Genomic DNA, 18,309 nt, shown 5'->3' with positions numbered 1-18,309 from the left:
ACATTTAAGTAGATAAACAAGTTTATTTAGAGATGCCATAAATTTATAGTGCACGCAAAACAAGTATTCCACTAATCCCCATTGAGAAACCCCATCAATGGGGATCTCTGAAATTATTTTCCACAAATCCCCACTGACACTCAGCTTCCTAACGGGGATTTGTGAACTTTTCTCACAAATCTCCATTGGTTTAAAAATAAAATACAAATAACCCAATATGGAGGCTGGGTTATGACTGACTGCACATTGTACAAAAACAGATTTCAACCAGGCTTGTGTATTTAATCTGTATATGTAATCTGTTTATGATCTGCGCAAATTGCCATGTTGCAACTTTAGATTGGACTACTTATTTTGTAATCACTATACGTGTAAGAATTACAAACAAAAAAATCTATTCACAAAGAAGGATTATCACACTTCACACTAATCACACTAATATTATAAAGGCGAAAGTTTGTGTGTATGTTTGTTACTCCTTCACGCAAAAACTACTAGACAGATTTGGCTGGGAATGGAGATAGATAATATCCTGAATTAGCACATAGGCTACTTTTTATCCCGGAAAATCAAAGAGTTCCCACAGGATTTCGAAAAACCTAAATCCACGCGGGCGCAGTCGTGGGCATCGGCTAGTTATTAACATTTTTGGTATTTGCACACCACTCGGGCATGTAACCGCGAAACAGTTTGCTGATGTGGTCTGCATTGGCGAAGCACGGTAAACTCACGAGTAGACGCAAGGTGGCACGTAGCCCGATGTGGTACACAACGTATATGAGGAAATAAAGCTGTTCACACATTACTCGGACACTCGACAAGGCGGCACGTAGGCTACGTGCCGCCTTGTCGAGTTCCGAGGCTACGTGACGTAGCCTTGGGACAGTTTGCCGATGTAGTCTGCGATGGCCACACAGCGCGTCGTACTGCGGCGTTACTTGTATGCCTAGGGAGGAACCATCAGAGTTTTGACCAAGAGGGATATTATGTGGAATAATGATGGTCGCACACTACTCAGGCACTTGACAAGGCGGTACGTAGGCCCACGTGGTCTGCCGTTGACAAAGCGTTGAGGCCTAGGGGTGTAAAGATATTCGCACATTACTCGGGCACTCGACAAGGCGGCACGTAGCCTTGGAACAGTTTGCCGATGTGGTCTGCAACGGCGACACATAGCGCGTCGTTCTGTGGCGCTGCCACTACTTGTATGCCGAGGGGAAGACCGTCAGAGTTTAGACCGAGAGGGACCTGTTGAAAAAAATATTTTTAGAGAATTTTTCCAGTAAAATAAAATGTGTGCTGGCTGCAACTCACTTTCGATATAAATTGATTGGCCAGTGGTCATTTCATAGAAATAGAATACGATTTTTGTTCTAAATGACCCATCTAGTGCGTACCTAGTACATAGAAGTCGTGGATGTAGGCCAAGTTGTAGCGCGTCTGAAAAGTTAAGACCACCACCGGTCCGAGGAGATTCTAGTAAAAAGTACCATGAAGAGGTTAAGAAACACACGAGCGCAGCGAGCGTGAAATTTTTGAAGTAAAACTATTGCATAGGTTGACTGCGAATTTAGCTAATAGCAGCATAGATCGCAGTCAAGAGTTCACTGATAACTTTTTATATTACATAAATTCAAATTCAAAATATCTTTATTCAATTAGACTTTTACAAGTGCTTTTGAAAAGTGATAACATCAAGGATATTACACAATCGAAGATTATAAAAATCATAAAAGAGCGTGGATTTGACCTGCAGCTCGCTCTAGGAATGCGTTGGACTGCAATTAACTACATGGCATAATATTGTATATCAAATCTTTGAAAAGGGCAATCGCCGAGTTCCTTGCTGGTTCTTCTAAGTAGGAAATGCATTCCAAACCAGTGGTAGATGCATTTGAAGATTCAAAAGTACTTGTAAAAGTTTAATTGAATAAAAAATATTTTGATTTTGATTTATAGGATTGAAATAACAAACTGGACTGTACCTGTGCAGCAGGAAACTTGAGCGCGTTGAATATCCCCCACAGCGCGAAGTTAAAGGGGCGCAGATACGCCGCGTAGTGATATGGCGCGGGGGTGGGCGCCGACGGGAACAGCAGCACTCCGTCTGAGCCCAGGGTTTCCTGATAACAATAATATTTGTAATAAAGTTTCAAAGGAGGTGTACGAGATTGGACCTGATCTTATCGGGTCATTCGTTGTTTGTAGCTTAAACATAGTCGCTAGTGTAAACTCCGACATGACTACTAGCTGAAAAAAGACAGACAGCAGAGTGACATTAATAGGGCTCCGTTTTTAACCTTTGGGTACGGAACCTAAAAAACCGACCAAGTGCGAGTCAGACTCGCGAACCGAGGGTTCCGTACTTGGGTATTTTTCCGACATTTTGCATGATAAATCAAAAACTATTGTGCTTAAAAATAAATAGCTATAAGAGCTACCTACCTGCCAAATTTCATAATTCTAGATCAACGGGAAGTACCCTATAGCATTTCTTGGCACACACGACAGACAGCCAGCCAACAAAGTGATCCTATAAGGGTTCCGTTTTTCCTTTTGAGGTACGAACCCTAAAAACATAAAGTGCGTATCTCTGAGTTTCCGCGGTCGTCGGTGCTGCGGGTACGGCGGACAAAGGATAATGTCAGTGAGTCGCTGTTCTGACTAGAATTTTTGTCTTATTAGAACTTGGCGGATACACTGACGGTTGTCTTGATAGTTTTATAGAAGCTTAAACTCCAACGCACCTACTAGCCAGAATATTTAAAATAAAGTACTCACAATAAGGTCGTCTCTGAGCTGCTGCGTGAGGTCGTCGGCCCAGGCGGCGGGCACTGCGGGCATCACCTGGTCGTCTAGGAGCTTTATAATAGCCGCTAGTGTGAACTCCGATGCGCCTACTATCTGAAATAACAATTACGTTTTACATCTACACTTACAGGGTGTAACCAGAACGCTACCAAAAACTTAGCGTTATAATTGTACTACCTTAACACAATCCAATGCCAATAACTATTTACCATATCTTGTAGGTAACCTCAGACCCAAAAGGAGGGGTGTTATAAGTTTCAAAATTTCAAAAAAAAAAAAATCAAAATTCAAATGTTTTATTCAAAGTAGATACAAATGTACACTTTTTGAACGTCATAAATGAAATAAAATAATTCAATCAGAAAACATAAAATAAAAATTAATTGTACTATTTTAAGCTAAGGTAAATAAAGTAAAAATAATAATTTTAAACAATAATTCATGAATTTCAGTAGGAATACAATGTCAATAGCAATAAAATTAACAATACATATATATAATTAACAATATTATTATCAATAATGATGAGATGTAACATTAGGTACTTCATTGTGTTAGAGGAGCTGTCCAAGCATCCTTATCCGATATATAATCGTTTAAATTGTAATATCCTTTCTTGCACAGGTTTTTTTTAATGTACCGTTTAAACCGCCCTTCTGGTAAACTTTGAACTTCGAACGGAATTTTATTGTAATAGCGAACACCGCTGCCCAAAAACGACTCGCTTACTTTTTTTAGTCGAAACCTCTGGGTTTCCAATTTATTTTTATATCCTGTGTTAATATTATGCCGTTCATAATTAGTTCTAAGATTTCCTATATTTTTACGAACATACATAATGTTTCACGTGTGTATCTGTGTATCTGTCTGTGGCATCGTAGCTCCTAAACTAATGAACCGATTTTAATTTAGTTTTTTTGTTTGAAAGGTGGCTTGTACGAGTGTTCTTAGCTATAATCTAAGAAAATCGGTTGAGCCGTTTGAAAGTTATCAGCTCTTTTCTAGTTACTGTAACCTTCACTTGTCGGGGGTGTTATAAATTTTTAATTTACACTTGTAATTGATCTACAGGGTGTAACCAGATCGCTAGCAAAAACAGCATTATAATTGAACTACCTTGACACAATCCAATGCCCATAACCATTTGCCTTATCTTGTAGTTATAGTGATTTAGTATTTTTTAACCCCCGACCCAAAAAGAGGGGTGTTATAAGTTTGACGTGTGTATCTGTGTATCTGTGTGTCTGTGTATCTGTGTATCTGTCTGTGGCATCGTAGCGCCTAAACGAATGAACCGATTTTAATTTAGTATTTTTGTTTGAAAGGTGGGCTTGATCGAGAGTGTTCTTAGCTATAATCTAAAAAAATTGGTTCAGCCGTTTAAGAGTTATCAGCTCTTTTCTAGTTTTCTTGTAGAAAAGAAGGTTAGATAACCGTTAGGTTCATAATATTATGTCAATAGACAAATGTCAAGCTGTCAAGATGGACGTTGCCATAGTTATTTATTTGAAAATGATGTTTTGGAAAACTCAAATACTTTGGATCGTCGGGGGTATTATAAATTTTTAATTTACACTTGTCAATCCCGCATTGTATAGCGTGCTAAACTTGGATCAATGCCTCACCTTCTTGCCCAACTCCGCGAGTCCGTTGGCCTCGCCCTGGTTGTCGGTGAGCAGAGCCGCGAAGCAGTCCGCCTCCTTGCTCATGGCGTGGCGCCACAGCGCGAACGAGTGGTTGAAACCCTCGTGGTAGTACGGCTTGGGCTTGTCGGAAGGTTCCGCCACACCTGATAGCTTGTATACCACTCTGGAACATCAAAGGAGATTTCATTCTTGGATCATCATTATCATGGTAGATTATGACGATTCAAAAGCACTTGTAAAAGTTTATTTGAATAAAAATCTATTCTATTCTATCCATGATCAACCCCTAGCCGGCGCACTAACGAGCACGAGTCTCCTCTCAGAGTGAGAAGGCTTTAGGGCTTTAGGCCATAGTCTGCCACTCTACCCCAGTGCGAATTTTTATGCAAGACACCAGACATGGTATGAAATGTCAAACAATATTAAAATATTTCTACTTTAATTACGCACTGCATCCGACCCAAATTCGTGAAAATACGTTCCGAAGTAGTCATAGAACTATTTGTATGGTAGCTTACGCACTACGAACTTCCGTCATCCGAGTTCTCTCTGTCATCCGTGAGAATATCTCGGATGTGCCTTAGATTCAAATCGGACATATTATGACGTACACTGAATAGCTTGGATTTGGGTCAGAGATCGGATTACTGTAAGCAATATCTGAGTTGAGTTCAGTCCGAGTTTTTATATCCGTATTTTCACAGACTCGGATGAGTGCGTAACCGCTCTAAGCGGTGGTATTAAAACCTCAGCTCGGCAATTGCAAGTCCAATGTACTTGTATTAGTACAGGTCAGTGTAGCAATGCTTACCTTTTCATAATTTTCTTAATGTCACTACCAACAGGACTGACGCGCAAATCGTTGACGCTCTCCACATAGTAGAACTTTAGATCCTGCAAGCAAAAAAGCAAGCTATGTTTTGTTTTAAAACTAGTTGACCCGCCCCGACTTCGCACGGGGAGTCTAGGTATTCGATAGACAAATCATCATCATCATCTTCATAATCAACCCATCATCGGCCCACTACTGAGGACGGGTTTCCTCTCAGAATGAGAATGGTTTAGGCCATAGTCTGCCACGCTGGTTCAGTGCGGGTTAGCCAACTTCACATACCTTTGAGAACATTATGGAGAAATATTATTTATGTTAGTTATGATGGATGCGAAAGTGTCCGTAGAACCGATTTTGACGAAATTTGATACAGAAATAGTTTGCATCCTGGGAACAGACATATGCTATTCTTTATCCCGGAAAATCAACTAGTCCAGGATTTGTAAAAACCTAAAACGATTTAGCGTTTCACTATTAATAATGCTGTGTAGAAACCAAAGAGGTATGGGTTAGTAAAAAGCTGCCATACCCCTTCCAGATTAGCCCGCTTCCATCTTAGAGTGCATCATCACTTATCATCAGGTGAGATTGCAGTCAAGGGCTCTTGAATAAAATAATAAGAAATAAAAGTTTAAGGGTGTCGAGCGTTTTGACGTTTGATTAAAAGTCGCTGATTTGACTAGTAGTCATCATCCATATGAACTAACCTTTTTTTTTAATAAAGAATATTAGCCATGCTAATCATGACTAATACTCCCCTTTCCCCTCCAATTAAGCGTAAAGCTTGTGCCAGGAGTGGGTACGACAATAGTGCAACGGGTGGGGTTTGAACCGTCGACCTTTCGGAATTCAGTCCGCTCCTCAACCGTTGAGCTATCGAGGCTTTACCTTGACGTCGACTTGTCTGTCCAGATTTAACAGCTGCGCCTTCTCGTCCGCCACGATCTTAGTCAGCGGGATGAGGTCCTCGCAGTGTTTGCTCACGAACCCGATCGACGCCATGGTTGGCTCTTTGCCCGAACGGAGAGTTGAACCTGGGACCAAATACATGGAGCTTGTACGGGAATCTCAAGTATCTGGATGTCAATCGTTCATTCTGTACGATTCGATTGTTCAAGTTATTGGTTAGTGCCACGACTCAGGTCATTTGGGTCGTCCGTTCACTTTGTTCGTTTGGTTCAAGACCCAAGCCTCGATTGCGTGCACTCGTTTCGTTATCGGTCGTACGACGGTTCAAAATCGTTGCATTATTGTAATATTGTTAAGTACCGTTTATTTGCACTGAGATATATGTACTATGTATCTTGTTGAATGAGCTTTTAAACATGCAGTTCGTACTAATAAACCATAAATGCTATAGAAAAAGCATACAAAAAGCAATGGTGCCAACATGCCGGCAAGGAATTATTGAATGACTGTAGTCAATATTATTAGTTTCATTCTTGGATCTTGGCGATTGGTTGAACTGGATCGTTCAAAATGAATTATTGCAATCACTAATACTTTAACGAGATCCGGGTCAAATGACCGAATCGTTCATGATTGACACAGGACTAGCTGATTCATACTGTTTCTGGATATCCAAATTCGGTATTTTCCATAGTTTTTGAATTAAAACACGTCCATTTATTGCTTTCAGGAGGAATAGAGATATAATAAACAGAACGAGACGAAAATATACTAAACAGATTAAATAATATACTAAAGTTTCGTGATGTTAAAATGCAGGGTTATTGAAGAGGCGGATCAACAAATTCCTGCAAAACCCGGAACGCATTGGCAGTTCCTCTGGTGCTGTAAATGCGTGAAAAATGATTTTTATTTTTCTTTTTAACGACGCGCCATTGTTACTTTGTGTGTCAAATTTCATGTCATTGACCCATAGAGTTAATATGGCGCTTGAGAAGCCATTTTGTACAAACTGTACCTTTCATGCTGGTGTGCTCGGCGGTTGGGTTGAGCGCATAGAGACCGCAGAAAAATGCAGGCATGCGAGTCGAGCCGCCAATATCTGAGCCTAGAAACACAAACATATATTATGACACGATCAGGGTGTAATTAGAACGCTAGCAAAAACTAAGCGTTATTATTATACTACCGTAACACAATCCAATGCCAATAACCATTTGCCTTCTCTTGTAGTTGTAATCATTTAGTATTTTTCAAACCCGCAATGTATAGCGTGCAAAACTCGAGTGCAGTGCCGACCTACAATGCGGCACTGACCTCGAGTGGCCTATTTACGTAACGTTCGTTGACACCTAGAGTCAGTCAGATGTTTTATTTGCAATAGGTGCATTTAGTGGAGTCAATGAAGCCCTAAAACAGCCAATTTTAGGAAGTTTTAAGAAACAGATACAATTTGATGTTTTTTTTTTAAATTATTGTTTTTGATATTTTAATAAAATTAATATTTTATATTGTTATTTAGGTCGTCATGTATGCTGTATGCCTGGATACACAAGAGCATACAATGGATTTTCAGCGCGAATCCTGAACTGGTGATGCTGCACATAATACATTCCATACATTTATACTTACACAGTGATATGGGACTGGCGAGGGAGGCCGACAGGGCTGCCTCGCCGCCGCTGGAGCCCCCGGTAGTGCGCCCGGTGTGGTAGGGGTTGTTCGTTTGCCCAAACACCATGTTACGGGTTTCTTGCCTGCAATATAGGTAATGACATTTAGATTTTAAATGGATGTACTAAATGGAAAAACAATTAATATTAAAAAAAAATTGAAATTTGAAAAGTTGTTGTTTTCCGGGATAAAAGCTATCTATCTCACTCTCCAAATCTTTAACTCTATCCGTATGTAAAAATCACATTCCTTTGATCTGTTGCTGCGTGATTGAAGGACAAGGTCGTGAAAAATGTCATGCCATCCTGCAGGAATCGTTTGTTTTTATGGGATGGAATCAAAAGTCTATGCCACTCTCCACTCTTGGATACACTTAGACAGGACAAGGAACAAACAGAGTGGGGGAAGCCTTTACCAAAGGGCACACACATAAATCTTTAAATGAATAGAATTGTATCCAGTAGGGGCTTTAAAATAAAATAATCTAACTCTTAACGTCTTAAACTACATTATATCCATGCGACAAAATCATGTGGATCCGTTGATCTGTTGCTAAGTGATTGAAGGACAAACCAACAAACAAACACTTTCGCATCACTACTCAAAATCCTAACATTTGTTCAATAATAATTGCTCGATTGTGGCTTTAGAAAGATAATACCTAAAGATAAGTATCTTATCTTTTAACAACCTCAATATTTGTTAAGATATTGCAGGTTTATATTCAGATATATCATTCATCATTTTTATTCTCATGTTGAATAAAGATAAGTAATCTTTTAAACATTTACAACTGCATGTTTGTTTGAACTGCAGTTAATTTGTATTTATGAGATCATATCTCATTTTGCTTAATTTATACGAATTTAATTCAATGGGGCAAAAACTTTAAATATGTGTTTATTCGACTTTTAGTGTAGCAATGCATCCATACTAATATTCTTCTTCTTCTTATTTTTTTTTTTTTAAAGAATATTAGCCATGTTAAATGACTAATATGCCCCCTTTCCTCTCCAACTAAGCGTCAGGCTTGTGCTAGGAGTAGGTACGACAATAGTGCAACGGGCGGGGTTTGAACCGTCGACGTTTCGGTTTTCAGTCCACTCCTTTACCGGTTGAGCTATTGAGGCTCTCATTTTGTATAATGGCTTTTAGTAGTGCCACACCAGCACAATGCACCATACTAATATTATAAATGTGAAAATGCGTTTCTGTCTGTTAGCTTTTTACGGCCCATCCGTTGAACGAAATTGATGGTATAGCTTGCATCCCAGGGAAGTACTGCTTTGATTTTCTGGGATGAAAATAGCCTAAGAAACCCAAAGAGTTCCCACGGGATTTTTGAAAACCTAAATCCACGACTCCATCCAACGAGTATCAGATAGTTTATATAATCTTCTTCTTCTTTATGTGCCTCTCCATTACTGAAGGTCAGCAGTCAGTTTTTTAAACTTCTCCTTGTCCATGGCTAGCCGGAATAGTTCTCCTACTGTTTTTATGCCAGTCCACTCCCTTATGTTACGTAGCCATGACTTCTTCCTTCTTCCCACCCCTCTTTTTCCAGCAATTTTTCCCATCATAATTATCTGCAGCAGGCGGTACCTATCGTGTCGCAAAATATGGCCCAGGTACGAGATCTTACGCTGCTTGATGGTTTTAACTAACTCGATCTTCTTCTGCATCCTGGCAAGAACCTCAGCGTTAGACACCTTAGCCGTCCAGCTTATGTGAAGCATCCTGCGATACGTCCACATTTCAATCTATAATAATCTTATAAATATCAAAATGGATCCCTGTTTCCCTTGGTCACGCCATAACTTGAGAACGACTGGACCAAAATTGGACAACTCTTTTTTTGTTGTGTTTTTAATAAATTGTGTAGCATGAGGTTTATATGAAAGAACTTTTTTGGAAAATCCACGCGAGAAAATCCAGTTACCACGGGACGCGGACGAAGTCGCGGGCAATAGCTAGTCACACTAATATTATGAAGGCGAAAGTTTGTGTATATGTATGTGTGTGTATGTTTGTTACTCCTTCACGCAAAAACTACTGGACGGATTTGGCTGGGAATGGAGATAGGTAATATGCGGGATTAGCACATATTAGCGGGCTACTTTTTATCCCGGAAAATCAAAGAGTTCCCACGGGATTTCGATAAACCTAAATCCACGCGGACGAAGTCGCGGCCGTCAGCTAGTAATTAATAAAATTTTGGTAGTGAATAGTGAAATACATCAAAGATACTATATCGCAACAGGATTTGATTAAAAGGTACTCATTTAAAAATCGCAAAACCTGAAAACACATTTGTTCTTGCCATAAGTGGGTATTGCGAATCTGGTATGCAATAAAAAACCGGCCAAGTGGAAGTCAGACTCGTGCACCGAGGGTTCCGTACTCTGATATTTTTTCCGACATTTTGCACGATAAATCAAAAACTATTTATGCATAAAAATAAATAAAAATCTGTTTTGGAATCTACAGATAAAGCCCTTTTATATTATGATACCCCACTTGCTATAGTTGTTTTACTTTGAAAATTGAAAATACTTACTAATTATTATTTGTTCATGAACATATTTTTTTGTGATGTAACCACAAAATCACGGTTTCCGGATTTTTCCTTTACTTGTGCTATAAGACCTACCTACCTGCCTTTCATGATTCTAGGTCAACGGAAAATACCCTATAGGTTTTCTAGACAGACACGACAGACGGGCAGACGGACAAACAGACAAACAGATAACGAAGTAATCCTATAAGGGGTCATTTTTTCTGTTGAGGTGCAGAACCCTAAAAATAACAAGAATATTCTGCATTCATAATAATTATTACGCAATGGCCGTGACCTCACTTGTACGAATGTACGAAGTCGAACACTTGTTTTGTTAGGCTCTGCACAAACGAGCCACTCGCCACACGTCATTAGCAAGCAACGGATTTCATACATGTAAACAGCACTAATCATAATTTTGTAAGGAATTGCCGAACCGACCAAAAATATGTAAACGAACAACACAGAAGGAAGAAAACAGAAAAAACAATTGTGTACAAAGGCGGCCTTATTGCTTAGAACAATCTCTACCAGGCAAGCTTTGCTGAAAGAAGCTAGTGTTGGATAGTAATAAGTCGCAAAGAATTATTCGAAATTACTTATAATATATTCTATCACTATCTAGTTATAGTGATATATATATTCTATTCACTATCTAGTTATAGTGTCTTCTGTTTTCTGAATATATGTTTATGTGTGCAATAAAGTTTTCCAAATAAATAAATACTACATACATTTCTGTTCCCTGGAAGAGATCGCTAGGTAGCGATAAGGCCGCCAAATAGTATCTGGTTTTATTTTGCTATATTTTGTTTTGCTTTGTATGTGTTTTTCTGTACAAATTTTGTGGTGTACAATAAAAGTATATTCATTCATTCATAATACCTAGCCACTGAGGTATGGGATAACCGTGCAGGTTGCCGGCCACTTGTAGCAGCGGCGAGTGGCCCGTCTGCACAGACCCTAAGCTGTCTCGTAGCACATCGCAAGGTGCACACTGTAATGGTAATTATCATATAATTACGAATCACAATGGACGATTCCGTTATTAAAATTCTATAATGTTATTATCCGTGCCAAAGTTCAAGAAGCGCATTCTCCTTTTTATGATCGGAAAGATATTAAAGTTATCGATTACATAATGGTTTTATATCTTGGTGTTTTACAGCATATTTGAAAAATTGATGTCTCTAAAAAGTTTACAATGTAGGACCCAACTAAAAACTAAGTAAAAACTTAGTCCTTCATAGTTTTCTTTTTTAGAAACATTACTTTTTCAAAAACCCCCTGATTTTTGGGGGGTTACACACTGTTTGAAGACTGGCCTTCCGAGCATTGAGTGGATTTTGACAGATTAGATACTTATAGCGAGCTCACTGATGCCCAATCACTACCCATATTATAAATGTGAAAGTGTGTTTGTTTGTTGGTTTATTGGTTTATCCTTCAATCACGTCGCAATAGAGTAAACGTATCAATGTGATTTTTTGCATGGGTATTGTTAAAGAGAGATATATGCTACTTTTTATCCCGCAAAATGAATGACTTTGAACGGGATTTTAAAAACCTAAATCCACGCAGACAAAGTCGCGGGCAAACCAATAAACCAACAATCAAACACACTTTCGCATTTGTAATATGTATAGTGATTAAGCGCGTGGTTCCTTGCACTAACCATTTGTTGATCTCTGGCACGATGGTGACGGCAACGGCAATGGCGCCGGCCGCCTTAAGGAGCCGCACGCACTCCGCGTCCTCATCCGACAAGAAGCCAAGAGTGCGAAGCATACCCTTAACTGCGTGGCTCTCTTTCGCCGTGAATACGTGTGGTTCCTTGCACTAACCATTTGTTGATCTCCGGCACGTTGGTGACGGCAACGGCAATGGCGCCGGCCGCCTTAAGGAGCCGCACGCACTCAGCGTCCTCGTCCGCGCGCACGCTCTTACGCGACAAGATGCCGAGAGTGTGTAGCATGCCCTTAACTGCGTGGCTCTCTTTCGCCGTGAATGGCACACCTGCATAATATAGTCATTTGGCGTCAATTCTGGTATCTTTCTATAAAGTTAATTTACAGTATCTGCATCTTTGTTTTTCTAATATTGTTAAAAAGAGACAGAAAATAAAATTTTAATTAAAAACTAAATATTAATGCTATACTCTACAAAAAACATCTTACCCGGGATCGAACTGGGATCTGACAAAAGGAGGGCGAAGTTTTAATCACTAGTGACTAGGCTATCATCGCCAATTGTTTGAAGTATACTTTTTTAACCACCGACCCAAAAAGAGAGGTGTTATAAGTTTGACGTGTGTATCTGCGTGTTTGTGTATATGTCTGTGGCATCGTAGCTCCCAAGCAAATGCACCGACTCTATTTAGTTTTTTTTTTTTTTGTTTGAAAGATGGCTCGATCAAAAGTGTTCTTAGCTATAATCTAAGAAAATTTGTTCAGCCTTTTGAAGATTATCAGCTTTTTTCTAGCTTTCTTATAGTTAATCTACCTGTCTACTTAGATTTAATGTTGAACTCCTGGACTCCCAAATAGAAGGCCAACATCTTAAGTCTACGATAAATAGCTATTTTATGTGTAAATAGGCCTCAGAATAAAGACTGCTTTACATAATGTTAAATATTATTATTCTGTTGAATTATATGAATATAAATAACTGATACAAGTATTTTTATGACGCACACTGTTGTTGTGGTAGCTTTTTGTCGTACTCGTAATATAGAAAAATATGGAATCTTAGTACAGAAATATTCTTTATTCAAATGAACAAGAATCTACCTTTGAATTGGACTTTGGAGTGCCTGTCCTACCGGGAAGAGCCAGTAAGAAACTCGGCGGTTGCTCTTTTCAAATATTCATTTAAGTAACAATAATATTATGCCATATTGTTTAATTTGCAGAGCGAGTCAAATTACATGCTTTTTAACCGACTTCTAAAAAAGGAGGAGGTTCTCAATTCGTCGGAATCTTTTTTTTTTATGTATGTTCCCTGATTACTCGAAGGCCCCTGGACCGATTTGGATTTTTTTTTTTCGCAATTACATAATCTTTTGCACAAATCATTTACATAATCTTTGATTGTATTTTATGCTTTTTTCATGATCAACCCATCCTTGGGCCACTACTGAACACAGGTCTTCGTAAAAATTTGAGAACATTATGGAGAACTCTCTGGCATACAGGGGTTGCATGGGTTTAATTAAACTGCCATTTTCTAGTGACAGTCAAACTTGGTAGGCACCAAGTTTGACTGTCACTAACCATCACAAGAAATTGCAGGTGTCATCAAATAATAGTACATACCCAGAAAAGGTTTACTCTTCAAGTCTTCTTCAGAGAGGCCCGCTTCAATCATCTTATCAACCGCTTGAGCTTCTTTGATAGCATCTTCGTATCTTTCATCTGTCACCGCATTAAGCATTGGGTTTACCTACAAAATATTTTAAAGTGAAAACTTGGTGGGTTCCCACTTGAGTCACACTCAATCTGTCAGTATGGTTTGTTGGGAATTCATTGAAATCTTTTTCCCATTAAGTCACCCTGTCACTAGTTGCAACCTTTTTAACCCCCGACCCAAAAAGAGGGGTGTTATAAGTTTGACGTGTGTATCTGTGTGTCTGTGTATCTGTGTATCTGTGTATCTGTCTGTGGCATCGTAGCGCCTAAACGAATGAACCGATTTTAATTTAGTTTTTTTTGTTTGAAAGGTGGCTTGATCAAGAGTGTTCTTAGCTTTAATCTAAAAAAATCGGTTCAGCCGTTTAAGAGTTATCAGCTCTTTTCTAGTTTTCTTGTAGAAAAAAAGGTTAGATAACCGTTAGGTTCATAATATTATGTCAATAGACAAATGTCAAGCTGTCAAGATGGACGTTGCCTAAATACATAATTATTTATTTGAAAATGATGTTTTGGAAAACTCAAATACTTTGGATTGTCGGGGGTGTTATAAATTTTTAATTTACACTTGTTATCTATTACAATTCCCAACGAGTCACACTATTACTCCTGGGTGTGACTAAATGGGAAGAAAAAAATGCTAAAGAGTCACATTTATTTACGTGAGTGGCCGATGATGACATTTTTTGGGCGATTTTAAAAGGGTAAAAACTTTTAAGGTCCCGTCACCGACATGCTACGGCATGCCGATAGATATAAAAACTAAAGTAACGTTAATGGCTTTCATTTACAAATTATAAAATTTTAATTTTTAATACAACAATAAAATTTAAAAATTCAAAAAAACCCCACTGCCACTAAGTATTCAAATAAAAAAGAATTAAATAAAAACAGTAGACTTACCAATTTAATTCTTTCAATGCAAGCTGTAACTAGTTCTTCAGATTTCAATTCCTTATTCCTAATCTTCTCCGCTAATGTTACAGCACTCTCCTTAAGCATTGCATGTTTCTTGTCCAAGTCAGGTATAGCTTGGTGACGGTCATCCCAGAATATAGAGTATACATAGTCTATGAGCATGTCAAAGTATGCTCGGAAGAAGAAGAATAACTTCTTCAGAAAATTGATCATGACTTCTTTGCATATTCTGTTGGTTTTGCTTTTTCGTCTCTGTAACAATCATCATATTTTCAACACATCACTGGCCACTACCAGCCTCCTCTCAAGAAGGGTTTAGTTAGGCCAAAATTCACCATCCTGGTCAAGTGTGAATTGGCAGACTTCACACACTTCTGAGAAAATTATGGAAAATTCTCAGGCAAGGTTTCCTCAAGATGTTTACCTTCCGCGTTAAAGCAAGTGAAGTGATATTTAAGTGTTTTTAAGTATATTTTTACAGTTTTTTAAAGTATATTTTTATATTCAACAAGCTGATGCCCGCGACTCCATCTGCATGGATTCAGGTTTTCAATAATCCTGTGGGAACTGTTTGATTTTCCGGGATAAAAAGTAGCCTGTCACTCTCCAGGTCTTTAACTATTACCCATTCAAAAAACCACGTAAATCCGTTGCGACGTGATTGAAGGACAAACCAACAAATGAACACACTTTCACATTATAATATGGGTGGTGACTTCATCTGTGTGTATATAGTTTTTTTTTTAAATTTAGGGGGAACTCTTTGATTTTCCAGAATATAAAGTGGCTACCATGGATGTCCATGCCTGGTATGCAAACTACTTCTGTACCAAACATCAAAATCAGTTAAATGGATCAGTGACTGTCACTCAGACAGACAGACACACTTTCGCATTTACAACATTAGTATGGTTTGAAGCAGAATAGTTATTTTCCATTGAGTGTTATTTTAAAGCATGAGTCATTTCTAACATAAGTGACTGTTGTACCATTCAAGTATAAACAATAACAAATTCAAATAATTGTGTTAGCCAATATTTGTAAATGTATATGGAGGGACCATGAATCCATAAATATAATCTACTAGCTGATACCCGCGACTTCGTTCGCGTGGATGTAGGTTTTTTATAATTCCCGTGGGAACTCTTTGATTTCCCAGGATAAAAAGTAGCCTATGTGCTAATCCAGGGTATAATCTATCTCCATTCTAAATTTCAGCCCAATCCGTCCAGTAGTTTTTGCGTGAAAGAGTAACAAACATACACACACACACACACACATACAAACTTTCTCCTTTATAATATTAGTGTGATGGATAGAGCTCTCCTAATACCTACTACTGCTTTTATCCCGGAAAATCAAAGAGTTCCCACAGGATTTTTTAAAAACCTAAATCGATGCAAACAAAAGAAATCACAGACATGATCCAGTATAAACTAAAGACAAGTAAATATAATGAACTAAGTATGTGTTTATTTGCTTTACTAACTACCAACATTGAGTAATGAAAACACTGACTTTAATAAGAAAAACTAGATATCTACCAAGAGACTAAATCATTCTCAAGATGCTAATTACTTAAGTTGAACATCGGTTACAATTAAACACTCGTTAAAAGATTTTATCGTAATATTTTATGGCTTCACATTACTGAAAATATGCACTTACATGTGTTTATAAGTAAAGATTTTATTATTATTTTTTACTAGCTGATGCCTGCGACTTCATCCTTGTTGATTTAGGTTTTCCAAAATGAATGGGAACTCTTTGATTTCCCGGGATAAAAAGTAGCTTATGGGCGTATCCAGGATATTGTCTATCTCCATTTCAAATTTCAGCCAAATCTGTTCAGCTGTTTTTGCGTCATTGAGTAACAAACATCCAAACATCCACACTTTCACATATTTTATAATATTAGTATGATTACTACTAATAATTTGGCTTAAAGTAAAATTACTATGAAATATAAATAAGTACTTTTTTCACAAAAACTTACATGCGATCTCTCCTTGGATTTCTCCTTTTTAGTATCTCTTTCTCTGGAAACTTTTTCTCTGGACATTTTGTAGATATTTATTAATTTGATGATAGGACTTCGTACGTATGCCTCGAGTGCCCTGAAATTGACAAGCGTCCTATCTCGGATCCGTGCTGGTACTGGTATAATGAAAGGACAGAAACAAGTTTTTTAGAACGCTAATAACTTAGAATAAAAACCCAGGCTAATAAGTAATAATTGGAGTTTGAAGACCGAAGTGACCTTGCGTGATTACACCTTAGAATAAGAACCCAAGATTACACAAAAAGTTGGCAAAGTAACTTTTATATTTTAGGTAAATAGTTTAATTATTTTGTTGAAATTACGTTAATTTAATAAAAGAAGTAACAAAGTGTATGCACATGTATGTAACTAAAACTTTTAGATAAAACCAGGTATTAAGACACACTCGTTTGTTGGAAAATCTTTCACCTTACTAATTTGAAACTTTCTATCGTAAAAATAATTATTACTTACGTACAACTCTAACTGTGCACTTTTTCTTCTAAATTGAGTTTATTTTGTATACACTTCTCGATTTTATTGGAAATGTATTACTTGTTGGAATCTAGAAATCGTACCTATAGTAAATACCTTGATTTTGAACAACTTCGATTTTCGATGTGGAATTGCAATATTTTGTTGACAGTTTTTTTTTTATAAATGCAGAATCACAGAATGCCATCCATGATCTAATGTCAGTTTGACTTTGACAACATCTAAATCATTAAAATTGATAGATAGATATAGATAATGGTTAAAAGTTCAAATAACGCCTCTGTAAAATAAAAACTACCCTCCATCGATATTAAATAATTATTCTTCATTCCATTTAGGTATGTTCAGATATATTATATCTGTGCATTTGTGCTTTGAATGCTTTTGAATGATTCGTCTTGTTTTATGAATTTATGATTGGTGTGGTGCTATTAAAAACCGTGTAACTATAAGCAAAATGAGATGATACATATATCATCATCATCATCAACAATCGATAGACGTCCAAGGCCGGAAATAGGTCTTTTGTAGGGTCTTCCACATGCCAAGGTGTTGCGCCGCCTGAATCCAGCGACTCCATGCGACTATTTTATTTATTTATTCTGTCTACTAGTCTGATATCGTCCGTCCACCTAGTGGAGGATATTGCAACGCTACGCTTTAGGGTGAGAGGTCACCATTCCACCTCATAGGGACCCCAACGCCAATCGGTTTTTCGGACCATGTGCCCTGCCCATTGACACTTCAGATTTGCCACCCGCCGAGCTATGCTATGTCGGTTAGGTACTCTGGATCTCCTCATTTCTAAATTGATCACCGAGACTCTCGACTAATTCCAAGCAAAGCTCTCTCCATCTGTGTGTGAGTGATTCTGAGCTTTCTTATGAAGCCCATTAGTTAGCGACCATGTCTCGAATCTCGGATCCATGTGTTATCATTGGCAACACACACTGTTTGATGACTTGGGTCTTCAAGACAGGAATTTCGGATGAGAAAAGATCTCGAATCTTTCCGAACGC

The 18,309-nt window shown here is 38.1% G+C and overlaps 1 protein-coding gene across 4 annotated transcripts; it reads right to left on the bottom strand.

The window, feature by feature from the left end:
- Window positions 1-878: 878 nt before the first annotated feature.
- LOC123873716 (fatty-acid amide hydrolase 2-like) lies at window positions 879-17,433 on the bottom strand. 4 transcript variants are annotated; one of them, XM_045918721.1, is made up of 13 exons: window positions 17,270-17,433; window positions 16,751-16,871; window positions 14,740-15,006; window positions 13,744-13,870; window positions 12,274-12,445; window positions 7,831-7,955; window positions 7,217-7,306; window positions 6,178-6,323; window positions 5,269-5,351; window positions 4,437-4,620; window positions 2,782-2,904; window positions 1,986-2,123; window positions 879-1,248 (listed from the first exon to the last, which is right to left on the bottom strand). In XM_045918721.1, exons 2-13 carry the CDS (start codon window positions 16,814-16,816, stop codon window positions 1,102-1,104), a joined length of 1,668 nt encoding a protein of 555 aa, XP_045774677.1. In that variant the 5' UTR covers window positions 16,817-16,871; window positions 17,270-17,433; the 3' UTR covers window positions 879-1,101. The 4 variants fall into 4 exon arrangements, with proteins under 4 accessions (XP_045774677.1, XP_045774676.1, XP_045774678.1 ...); XM_045918720.1 differs by having other exon boundaries at window positions 16,751-16,911; window positions 17,274-17,433; XM_045918722.1 differs by having other exon boundaries at window positions 16,751-16,911; window positions 17,389-17,433.
- Window positions 17,434-18,309: the final 876 nt, after the last annotated feature.

Source organism: Maniola jurtina, chromosome 17 (assembly GCF_905333055.1).
Source record: "Maniola jurtina chromosome 17, ilManJurt1.1, whole genome shotgun sequence".
Taxonomy (NCBI): domain Eukaryota; kingdom Metazoa; phylum Arthropoda; class Insecta; order Lepidoptera; family Nymphalidae; genus Maniola; species Maniola jurtina.
This window is presented reverse-complemented; position numbering and strand designations above follow the sequence as displayed.